This window comes from Cadophora gregata, assembly GCF_030347475.1.
Source record: "Cadophora gregata isolate MNR1 chromosome Unknown scaffold_8, whole genome shotgun sequence".
NCBI lineage: Eukaryota > Fungi > Ascomycota > Leotiomycetes > Helotiales > Ploettnerulaceae > Cadophora > Cadophora gregata.
In genome coordinates, this window is record NW_026695931.1 from 2,359,256 (window position 1) to 2,371,513 (window position 12,258).

Consider the following 12,258-nt stretch of genomic DNA (forward strand, 5'->3'; position numbering starts at 1 on the left):
TTTCGTATGGTTACCTTCTCGCTCGACTTCTAAGAGATATATGATAGTCCTGAGTTCATGTCCATACAAGGATTTTCAAGGCGATCAGAGAAGGCTTTTGCCAGTCATTGAATGGACTCTCATATTTTTGGTATGCTCTTTCCATATTGACCTTGGGCTACGTGAGAACTTCTATGCATGAGGCCAGCTTGATACTAGCGTATGGTGTGAGAGCAAACTGAGCCCAACGACCGGGCTTGCGCTCGAATATTCGGCCAGAAAGCCTAATAAAATATCCCGCAAACGAGTAAACTCGCAATAAGGTTGGCTTCCAAAAGCTACTAAGCTTCTGGATTAAGAGACAAAAGAGATGTAGGACAAGTTGAGTTGCCTACGAAGACGACAAAGCGTCTTGGATCTGATGTTGAACGCCTGATCTTTTGTGTTGTAAAAAGAACGACCGAGCACACAGACACCCAAGCCCGGCGACCCGAGGTAGAACAGACGATGTTAGGATCGTCGTTGTACCGCAGGTCCCGCTTTCACCTTTGAAATCGACCAATCTCCCTCCTTGCCTCCACCCAATTCGAATGATGACCGAAACGTTCCGTTATCGTTGCCGATTGATTTGACCGGGACATTCGGTTCGGGGGTGTAGAACAGCAAGACTGACTAGATAATACCCCACACATCCTCAGCAGCGTGGCAGAATTTGCTGCATGCGACACTTGCTGAGAGACTGTAGTTGCTGATCGAGATCTTCTCATCAACAAATTGGTCGGCGAAGTTGTCGGATCCCTTGGCCATGGCACCCACAAACACACAAATGCTCTCCTTCTCATCCAGAGTCTCCACATATTCTCGTACGCGCACCAGTGGAGAGTCGAAACTGAGGGTTATCTTTCGGCAGTTCGGAGGAAGATGATCAGAGATAGGGTTTGCGATGACCTTGAGTAGCTTTTCCTGCGAGTTGACAGATCGAATGGACAGACGGTGCAGCAGTTGGACCATGAGACCAGCAAATCGCTTGAATGTACGCGGGATACGAACGGTTGGGCTGACCTCGATGAGTACTCCCTTGGCGGTATGGATGTAAATTTGCAACTTTCCAGCCTTGTTGATAGGTGAGTCGAGCAAAGTAAGAAGGCACTAGAACTAGTTAGCAAGGCGACCACTGTGATGTTGGATCACGAGTCTTTCGAACCTGATGTGTAATGTCAGGTCGGGCATCGCTGATATCGCGGTTCATCTTGCGCATGACGCCGATGTGCTCGTCACTGTTGAGCAGCGAGTATTTCTCCTCGCGCTGTGCACCCGGTCTGTTGCCACCGAAACTAGCTTTATATGTCTCCAAGCTGGCATTGGAGAGGACGACGATCAATCTGCGGGTGTCCTTGTCGGTGGAGGGAATTGGGATATGCTGCTCTGCGACGAGCTGGGGGAGGGCGGGGGGTGGAAGGGATTGGGTTCCTGACATTGCGATGATCAGCTGCTGCGCGATATATTATGTTGAATAATCCAAAGACAATATACAAGGGTTCGTAGTTGTGTTGATGTGCGACTGAATATTTGAACGGAGGGAAGGATGGGAAGAAAACGTGTTGGTTGGGTACTTGACTCTGGCGGCCACAAAAAGGCGGCGAGGCCAGCATCGTTTCTTCGGCGGCAGAAAAGGGAAAAGCCATCCCAGCAGTAACTCGCCGTCTTCACTATCCTCTCCTTTCTTCTGCCAGGCTTATTGACTTACTTTGACGCTTCACTGAGCGGGCATCTGGTGAAGACCGTCCCTCGCTACTTCCAGTCATCAATGGCATATTGCGGTCTGGGCTTGAGCTTGGGTGTTGATGCACAAGGTGCGTTGTGGATATGAGGGGCAGCTTCTACGGTGCGGTGAAGCCAATTGAGTCGAGGGGCGGGCGATCGGCGCGTTGGGAACTATCGTGAGTGGTGTAAAGGAAGATAAAGTGAAATGGGGATATGAGAGATTCTTTATAAAAGTCCTGGCTGCTGATTATGTGAGGGGTCCAGACGATTTGATGGTTGCAGTAGTGCTTGTTTCGAGGAGAAGACAGGTCGAGAAATCTGCCTCTGGTGGGATTCAAATGGAGTGAAACAAAATTAGCCCGTCGCTTCGGCGTGTCGGTTGCGCTAACAGATAGGCACGTGTGGATGACAAGCAATCAACTCCTTTGATCTTCAAAGGTTCGCTGCGTTTTGTATCCTATTGGAGCCTCAATTGATTTCATGCATATGGTAACACCTTACAAAGGCCAGTATTAATTGTTAATTTTGCTGCTCTTGATGTTTGTTGCTCAACACGCCTTCAAAGTTGTGCCACGACTCTTTTCGCGAAGTCTCCGGTCAGCATATTGTGTTGCATACAGTACAGTAAGCCTGGGACAATGCATCTTATTCGAGTATCTGACTAAGATCGATGTCTTGTGCTGCAGCTCTGTCCTTTTAGGATGACTTCCTCCCAAGCAGCCTTTGGAAGTTCCGAGAATGCTGGAAGTGACCACGTCCCCCTTGACATACCTGCTGTGCATTCCTTCCATCGAGTACCAAGTGGACTCGGCTCGACCAACATGCTGACAGAGTTGAGGCGCTGGTCGTTGATCTTTGATTCATTTATCTTGGTGGCAACCCATTTCAGACGCCGGGGTGGATGCAGCACTTTCCTCCCTAACAGGTTGGGATGTTGCCGAATTGTGTTCTGTTTTGTTATCAGCGGCTATATTGTTTGTGATCTAAAAGGAAGCAGGGCCGTTTGTACTACCTGTACAGGCCCTGGCCAGAAACGTCACGGCCGAAGCTGCGATAATGATGGCTACTCGGCGCTTTGAATAGCGTTCGGTGACTTTCGTCGCCGCTGATCAAGGGTTCATCGACCGATATCGAATCTTCCTCGGAATATTTCATTTCGAAGCCATTTTGGGTCAATGTCTTGATCTTCCTTCATCTCTAAGCCTACCTTCTGTACTGGCTGGAAGCGGATCCCAATGCTCCTAATGGAGCCGTATGTCCAGGCTTGTGCCTGAAATTCTGAGGCAAGTGAACATATCAGAAATCTACAGGGTACCTCACAACCACAGCGGTTGCAGATTAGGCGTTGGACAAACTTGAAGTGGACATTATCATTCTGAATTCAGTCAATAACAAAACAGGATGAAAATCCAGATGCGTTGGTAGGGGAAGGGATTTTCAGACAGAGAAGCAAACATCATCATTCGCAGCATTACTCACAGCATTTCTCAAGTCCTCAAGTATTCAGTTCGAGTGCCGCTTATCAACCATCGCCAGTCACAATTTGTTCGAAGTGTTTACCAAAAGTCGTCTTCCATCAACATGGTAGATCCAAGAATGTTGGTGTACCAAGAAAGAGAGAGAAAAATGGGAGACAGCAACGAAAACGAAAGTGATCACCGTTTCACACGCCAAGCCTCGAACACACCTCGTCGCAAAACGTCCATCATCGCCCACCACAAAACATCACAAACATCACAAACATCATGCCTCACCTCACCTGTCATCGAGCTTTAGCTCAATACCAAGCTTTTCTCCAACCGTCCTTGTACAGCGGGCCCCAACGGTATTATCCCGATAAACCGAACGGTTCCGTGCGCGCGCGTCGACAGGGTGCTGTTTGATCCGATTATCTTGAGACGGCCGCTGAAACCGTAGGTGTGGAACGCCGAGACTTGGGGAGCAACGTACTTATCGTTTCGTGACAGGTTGCTGATAGAAGGATAGATAGGATGGTGATGATGTGGTTGCTGGATGGAGAAAAGCATGACGACCGCGTGGAAACTTGGTTGGAAAGATGGGAACGGAATCATGGGATGGCAGGTTGGATGTTGATGGCTTGGTTCGGATTGTTCGTCAAATGGATGGCATAGTTCTTCAGTCACACATATGATATGCTTGAAATGGATGGATCATTTCTTCATCCACCCACCCGAAAATTGGGAATGGCCATCACGTACCTCTCCAGAAGTCTCGGGAAAAGCAAATACCGGTTGAGGCGCACGTATTAACTCGATCATCTCACAAAGCGCCGGAGGACATCAGTGATAGAAACTTCAAAGAAAGACCCGTGATTGCTACAAGGAATTTAGCACATAAGGTTAAACATCCAAGACCTGATGGACCGATGACAATTAACCATAAGAAGTGGACTCCTCCCTCGGAAGTCCACCGTCCCTACAGAGACACAGAAGTGGAAATTCCCAACCCACCCGATGATTGGGGGAATGTGGAATGGGGGTGTGGGTGGAAGGTAAGGATATCCCCAACTGTCACCTCGCGAACGGACTTGGGGACGCGTCCACAGACACCCGTTCTGACGTTCATAAAATAAGGTAACCCAGAAAAAGAAGCAAGGTTTTTCGATTCTTGCGCTTGAATTTACAGGGGAGAAGGAGAAGATGGGTTGCCGACTCCACTGTCAAGGCTTTTCCTCGTTTGATTGTCGCTGGATGGAGTTTGGACCGGTGAACTTAAACTCGGTAAACGCTGCGCATACGGTCAATGTCAATGCTAGATGTCTTGTTTTCTTTTTCTCTCTCTTTTTTTTCTTAGCGAGATCAATGCTTCCAATGCATAGGAACAGAGATGATGAGAGCTATGCAGAGAGCCCCCATACTGTATAATTCATGCTGCCCGGTGAACGGGTTGTGTTGACTGAGGTGATGTTTGGGAACAAAAGTATATATCAATGCTTTGAATGCGTGCTTGATGAGAGCAAAACTTAACAGTTTCGTGGTTTCTGCAGCTGCTAGGAAGTCTCTCTTACCTCAGATGTTTGCTGGTCCAGGTTTCCTGCTCGATCTGAGATTGTACCTACGTAGTGAAGGATTGGGTGGTGGGTAGATTTCGGCGTTGGCAACTTGGCTTGTTTCGATATTCGAGGGGTCATGGTTTGGCGGCAGCACAACCAGAACACTTGCATCTCGTCTTTGATCCTGAGTCATTCGATAAAGAATTGGCAAATATTTTTTCTGACATGCATTATACGATGACTACAGATGTATCCTCTGTTGATGACAGCACACGATGGATTCCAGAAGGAATGGAGAACGAGCGTAGTGAAGTTACAGTGAAGCTTAGCGGTATATCTGGTGTATTATGACCGCTGGCGTTCAGGCTAGGGGGCCAGTAAGCGTAATAACTTACCGCTGTTGAGCCTCCCGGGACATGTTGTCCTTCTCTGCCAGACTGCCGGACCTGCATCCTCTGACCTCACTCTCCATACCTTAGACGGCCTCTCTCTCGTCCAATAGCGCTCCGCGCGCAAGCTGACATGATTAAGGTTCTTTACATGGCCCGCCCCCAGCTGCTGGCCCCGGCCTCATCCAACACTCGAAATGGTTTCGCTGGCCGGGAAAAGCTCGATTGTCGATGAGTTGTTGGTTGGGAGCAGCCGATCACGTTTTACCAAGGCGAGCCCTGACAGCAGCGGTTTCCGCTTAGCTCTTGACGCAGCGCCTCCCCTACACCCAGCCATTGCCAACCCTGCCAACCCTGCCAACCCTCGACCACCGCCCGTGATGGCACCACTTTGGCCACAAAATAAGCATCGCAGGCATCTGATGGCCGCTTGCCGCCGTGCCGAGAGACTTTAGACGACAAGTCTGTACTGGGCTCCCCAGCTCGGGCGGCCTCTACTGTATTCAGGTTCAGGAAGGGCAAAGGTTGGGTGCCCCCTGGCGCGTCCTGGACCTCCCGCTTGGCAGCTCTCACCCTCCTTCAGATGGCAGCTGGCGGGTGTCTGCTGCCACTGCGACGGCTCCGTCCTCAGACAGCTCAACGCCAGTTTCACTCCTTCAGAATCCTCAATGCGTCCGCGGGATCTTCACTGCCAATGTACCTTGCACATCGACTGTAACCCAAATCCTAGAAGCCATGGCCATACGCCGCACCCTGTCCCGGCCGGGCCTGTCGAATCCCTAGTCCCTTTGATTCCACACAGTTGCCAAGATTCTACAATAAGTACTCGTCCCCACGCCCAGGAACGTTCTTCCTCCTTAACCCATCCAAAGCAGCTTTCTCTCCAAGTGCTTTCTAACTTCCGGCGGGATCACTTCTCCCTTCATATTCCCTCTTTTTCACACCTACCTTCTATATTCTTGCCAGTCAAGCAGATCACGTTGACCGTGCATCTAATTCACCACATCTACACACCTCGACGGATTACATTCATTCATTTCTATACCAGCTATACTTTTTAGTAGTCCGCCGAATCACCCTTTCGTCTCTAATCACCTCAAATCTATCTCAAGATGCGTTTCTCACTCCTAATCAGCGCCGCGGTGCTCACTGCTGCTGTCTCTGCTCAGAACAATGGCCAGAACGGACAAAACGGCCAGAACGGTCAGAATGGCCAGAATGGTCAGAACGGTCAGAATGGTGGGCAAAACAATGGACAGAACAACGGCCAGAACAACGGCCAGAACAACGGTCAGAACAATGGCCAGAATGGAGGAGACGCCAATGGATTGACTCTTCTGGCGAATGCCATTCAGACTGGATCTCAGTCAGATGGAAGTGTCAATGGACAACTGGAAGATGGACAATCGGCATCCAAGACATCTGACAACAACTTCATCAACGTGTGTTCCGGCAAGACCTTGACCAACGGTCTTCAAGTCCAAGGAGGATCTTGTAACGGCATTCGTAAGTTGGATTCCTGATATGCTGTGCTACTTCATATACTGACTACACGAAGCTATGGGAGATATCCCCGCCAAAGCAAATATGGTTTCTGGTGTCATCACTTTCCCAGAGACTAATGGAGATGCTATCGAACCAGATACGACCTTCGATATCACTGTTCAGATTGCCAACTTGGTGGCTGGTTCCTTCACCAACGCCGACACGACATACTACGCCGGTCCTCAATTCCTCGAAGGCGGAAAGATCGTAGGCCACACTCACGTCACGGTCCAGGATCTCGGAAACAGCTTGAACCCCAAGCAAGCACTTGATGCCACCCAGTTCGCCTTCTTCAAAGGAATCAACGATGCCGGAGACGGAAATGGTCTTCTCAAAGCTACTGTCACCGATGGTCTCCCAGCTGGCAACTACCGTGTCTGCACCATGTCTTCGGCCTCTAACCATCAACCTGTTCTTATGCCTGTCGCTCAACGTGGTACTCCTGATGACTGCACCAAGTTCGTCGTCGCTGCTGGAGGCGGAAATGCCAATGCCAACAACGGTCAAAACAACGGTCAAAACAACGGTCAAAACAACGGTCAGAACAACGGTCAAAACAATGGACAGAACAATGGACAGAACAACGGGCAGAACGCAAACGCTGGACAGGATGCCAACGCTGGTCAAGCCAATAATGGCCAACAAGGACAGCAGGGACAACAGCAAGGCCAGCAGGGACAACAAGGGCAACAACAGGGACAGCAAGGTCAACAAGGCCAAGCTCAACGAAACCGTAACAGATCCCGTCGTCAATTCCTCGCGTGAGCGCATTCCTCAATCCGTCAATTTTAAGGGGAGAAATATAGAAGGGTAAGGCACGCATAGGAGCGGTTTTAATGAAGAATCTTTGGTCAATCAGTCTGCCGGGGTGTCGGGGTGTTTGAAATGTGGGAAAGTCGAGGGGTTTTTTTAATTCTCATTTTGTCGTCGCACATGCAGAAGAAGACAATGCGATGATGGAGAATAACGCTATTTTTCACTCTTTGGCCTATCATGTGTGTATGTGTATGTCTTTTCTTATCTGTTAATTTGGATTTCTTGTGTCTACTCTTTTTTCCTCCTTGCATTAGTCGGTATGGACAGTGTCACGGCACCGTGTCTATAACTGGCGAATTTCAGGAGAGTCGCAAAACGAACGAAGAGTCATGTTAATGTTATAGAATGCCTTGTTTAGATGGTACAACTTCTGGAGACATATCCATTTCATTTTTCCTTCTTTCTGCTTGCTCTCCCTTCATCTTTTCCAGCAGCATCTCTCTGGCCAGAAGTTTCTGGAAAATCACCACACCCTACTCTCCACTTTGTGTCTGCCATCCGAACTTCCCATCATCCTTTCTCCTCTCTCTTCCCTTCTCTCCACGGACCTCTCCTCATCCGAAAGGAATATCTGTCAAGCCAACCCAGACAGCCTCAAACACGCCTTAGGCCTGCTGTAACAGAAGATCAGACGCGTGCCAAGAGCACGGATGCAGGCGACTCCGTAAGCTTATTCTTAATTTCCCATGTGAGAGCGATGACGAATGGAAGGATGGTCGTCGAATCTAGATTCTTGAGATCTAAAACTGGCCCGTGGGGAACTGACACGAGTAGTGTTTTGAAATCGGAGCTTGGGCTCGGTTAGCTGGCCCTAGCGTTCTTTACCCCTGAAATTTAGATGCCTTAGCCGAGACACTTGGGCGAGGCATCAACCTCACAGCATGAGAGCATTGTTGACTTGCACCATGTCGTGCAGATATTGGAACATCATCACCTTCCGCCAATTGATCAGGAACAGGAGCCCAGAATCTGCGGACGAAGGAGGGCGCTGTATCTCAGCAGAAGTATCTTAGCTATGCCCACACAATGTAAGAGATCAATTCTGCTCTCACGAGTCCAATGTCCCCCTCCACCCTCCATGCTGCCTCTTACCTTCAGCTTCTTCCCACAATAAACAGACTTCACAACTAACAATCCCCACAGGATCGATCCCAGCCTCCGCCTCCGGCGCGCAATCCACGCCTCCGACACCCTCCTCGTCAAACGCATCCTTCAATCCCACCCCTCCCTCCTCCAGAACCCCGACACCTCCCCCACCGGCCTCTCAAACAGTAATCTCCATCTCGCCTCCTCCCTCGGCCACACCTCCATCGTCAGCCTCCTCCTCACCCTCTACTCCCCGCCGACAAACCCCCCATCAACAAAACCCAAAGACCTTCCCTCCCTCAAAACCCTCCCCTTAAACGAAGAATACCAAACCCCTCTCCACCTCGCCGCCGCAAACGGCCACACCGAGATCGTCCACCTCCTATGCACCGCCTGCCCATCCTGCATCAAGCGAGGCGACGTCCGAGGCCGCGACGCCCTCATGCTAGCTAGCAAGGAAGGACACGACACCGTAGTTCAAATCCTACTTACATTCTCTCCAACGGGTCCGGAAACCTTGCTCGAGGGCGCAGACGTGGATGGCAACACAGCGCTGCATTTCGCGAGCAGTAATGGGCATTTGCTTGTGCTGAGGACGCTGCTTGCTGCGGGGGCGGACAGCGAGAAGAGGAACGCGTGGAGCTGGACGCCCGTGGCGTATAGTGCGACGGTGCAGGCGGAGGTGTATTTCAAGGGGCTGGTGGCGGAGGTGGAGAGGAGGAAGATGGCGAGGAGGGAGGCGAAGGAGAAGGGTACGGGAGGGGCGGTGAGGATTGTTAGTTTGGGGGAGGGGGAGGAGATGTGAAAGGGATATGAAAGAGTCTATCCTTGGAGGCTGCTGTGGCGAAGGGGTAGAAATGATGACGGTGGGTAATAGAATTGTATACGATGTACAATGGACGAAAATTGACGATGGAAACGATATCTGCGATCAAGGTGTTGGGATTTTTGCTTAGAAAATTGGTAGTAGGAGTTGGCCCTCAGGTTCACAGCGACTCTTGAGTGGTAGAGAAACAACCGAAACCCAGAATAAACGAAGTATCAGCAAATGAATTTCTCTTCTGATTTTTGTGCTTTTCAGAACAAGCAATATCGCCGTTCTTGGTAATTGTTGCACGTTTGCAAAGGTTCGCATAGTCCCTGTAATTGATCATTAATAGGAGGTTTATCTACGCAGGAGAGCAACAAGTAGATTGATATTGACAAACACAGCAGCTTCAAAATCACAAGCTAAGTATCTGGTTTCTTTTTGCCTCCAGAATAAGTGGAGGGTACTTTCCCTTCACTGCAGACTCTACCCCTCTACCAAATTGAGACTAGTCCCGCTACTTGACATCCCAAAGAAAAGCTTGAAAATAGCTTCAGGGAGATGTAGTTGTATTGTTCAGAACTATTCTAGAGGTGGGAGATTCTGAAGGTCGAGGGGTTGTGGCCTGTGCGCCACTAGCCTTATGCGTAGCCGAGCCAATCACAATCCCGGAAATCTCACACTTAAAGTGAGCCAAATTACTACAATACAACACTCACGCATTTCATGTCCCGAAATGCTGCTTCGTAATTATTATCATCCAGTGGCACCTTGACTCTCCTCCCTTCTCGGCATCTAACCAAAATCTTCATTCTCAAATGCGAAGGACTCTTCGAAGATCTTGCGCTGCTTGTGCAAAAGCCAAGCACAAATGTGATCTTCACAACCCGAGATGCTCAAGATGCATATCTAGAAAACTGCAATGTGTTTATGCGAATGAGCCAATTTCTTCTCCTGGGTCATCAACGTTAGCCGTACCATCGATAAATCAGAGTAGCGGGAGCTCCAATTCAAAACTGTCCACCTTTTCAGTTACGATCGGCTCCAATTCTTTCGACCCATTTGACAGCTACCCGCCGACAAGCCTTCCACGATCTCGGGTCCAAAATTTGATCGTACATTGTAATTTCATCCATCACTTCAAAAGAAAATTGTCGCTGACCATTACAGTTCTCTCAAAAATTGCCTTCCAGTACTACCCACTGGATCTCAATCCCAACTCCAATCCTTTCATCAACTCATGGTGGCCGCTAGCTCTCGCAGATCCGGCACTGTTCAATGTCTCTCTCCAAACTGCATCACTGGATACTGAGCTGCATGCTCAGAAAGGCTTTCATCAGTCGGCGATACTGATGAACGATGCTGTGTCTCTGATTCGGCACAAGATTGATGACCCGACTTTGGCTTTTCAAGATGCCACAATGGATGCAGTAGTCACGTTGGCTGCGATTGAGGTGTGTTTTACCAAAATGTGACTTTTACTTTGGCTGATATGTCAAAGCACGGCAAGGGAAATATTCAGGAATGCCAAATGCATATCGATGCTGTCAAACGGATGGTGGCTGTTAGAGGTGGGATTGCTGCCGTGAAGCAAAGCAGTCCATTGACAGCAAGAATGGTTCCTTGGTAAGTCTGATCTCTACATTGTATATGAGTGGTAAATCTCATCAATCATAGGGTATCGATGCTCGTCACTGGCTCCCCTCAATTCGATGTACAAGACGACTACGGTAATGGGGGCGGAATCGCGCCCATCGACCAGTGGATACCTGCTCTACAACCAGAAACCAATCCGGATGTTCGCGGACTTCTTGATTTAGGCATCGATCCCAGCTTAAGAGACATCCTCATTAGGCTTCAGATTATCCTCAATCCGACTGCGGGCTCCAAAACATCAAACGACCTCAGCACCAACGACCTCCACGATTTGACATGCTATGTCCTGCATAGATTGCTACGGCCATCTTCAACTGAACTTGTACCCCGGTCAGAATCCCTCCGTTATGCGCTCGCTATCTATATGTTCGTCATCCACGGACCGACATATTATTCTCACATGGCGATACTGCATCAAATTGTTATACAGCTTCGCAGCCATCTTCAAGCCGCCATGATCTCCAACAATATCAACTCGTCATTGCTTACATGGTGCTTGTCGGTCGGGATGTCAGCTTCCTTCGGTACAGGAGCCCACCACTGGTTCATGGCCTCCGCCGCGACACTTTCCAGGTCTCAGGGCCTCGAGAATTGGGGTAGCGTCGAATTCTGTCTCCGTTGCATCTTAATATTGGACGCACGATCGAAGATAATGTTCCAAGCGTCGTGGCAGCCAATCTTTGATTCATCTGCCCCATCGGAGGAACCCCCAGGGAATCCCAATCACACCACAGCACTCAAAACCCTGCTGAATCACGAAAGTTACGAGAACGGCACGAAGTAGAGCACCTTCCTAGCGGAGTCTAATCCGAACCCGCTCTGAACTAATCCATTATTTGGTTATTGCAATGGGTACGATTCGACCGGATCTCGGGACAAACATTTGCATCAGAGAACATGGTGGTGGGGTTGTCGCACTGGGTGCAACCAGTCTGTGCTGACAGGTGTCGGAGACTAAGCCTCTTCGAAATGGTGGGCTCAAGAATTAGGAGTCTAGTCCTCTTTCGTCTCGTACAACACCCTCTGGATGCGATTCGACAATCATCAATCAAATTCGATGCGAAGGAATCAAAGCTGCTCATTGGTGTTGACATATTAAGGAGGAGAACCTGTCCCCAGTCTCGCATTCGTTTTTGGCCCATACGGCGGGAATGTTTTAGCATCCGGATTGCAAATTCTGCGGAAGCTGGTTGGAAAAAGAC

The 12,258-nt window shown here is 49.4% G+C and overlaps 3 protein-coding genes across 3 annotated transcripts; 2 read left to right on the plus strand and 1 right to left on the minus strand.

The window, feature by feature from the left end:
* Window positions 1-651: 651 nt before the first annotated feature.
* On the minus strand, window positions 652-1,793 carry EMG1 (18S rRNA pseudouridine methyltransferase; the record flags this gene model as incomplete). Its single annotated transcript, XM_058507944.1, has 3 exons — window positions 652-1,128; window positions 1,184-1,449; window positions 1,727-1,793. The coding sequence occupies 3 exons, from the start codon at window positions 1,791-1,793 to the stop codon at window positions 652-654; spliced, it is 810 nt and encodes a 269-aa protein (XP_058357115.1).
* Window positions 1,794-6,257: 4,464 nt separating this feature from the next.
* On the plus strand, window positions 6,258-9,657 carry ONS95_014287 (uncharacterized protein; the record flags this gene model as incomplete). The annotated part of the gene is made up of 3 exons (XM_058507945.1): window positions 6,258-6,651; window positions 6,704-7,451; window positions 8,650-9,657. 3 exons carry the CDS (start codon window positions 6,258-6,260, stop codon window positions 9,395-9,397), a joined length of 1,890 nt encoding a protein of 629 aa, XP_058357116.1. The 3' UTR covers window positions 9,398-9,657.
* Window positions 9,658-10,218: 561 nt separating this feature from the next.
* On the plus strand, window positions 10,219-11,840 carry ONS95_014288 (uncharacterized protein; the record flags this gene model as incomplete). The annotated part of the gene is made up of 4 exons (XM_058507946.1): window positions 10,219-10,522; window positions 10,571-10,854; window positions 10,902-11,026; window positions 11,078-11,840. 4 exons carry the CDS (start codon window positions 10,219-10,221, stop codon window positions 11,838-11,840), a joined length of 1,476 nt encoding a protein of 491 aa, XP_058357117.1.
* Between the last annotated feature and the right edge of the window lie 418 nt (window positions 11,841-12,258).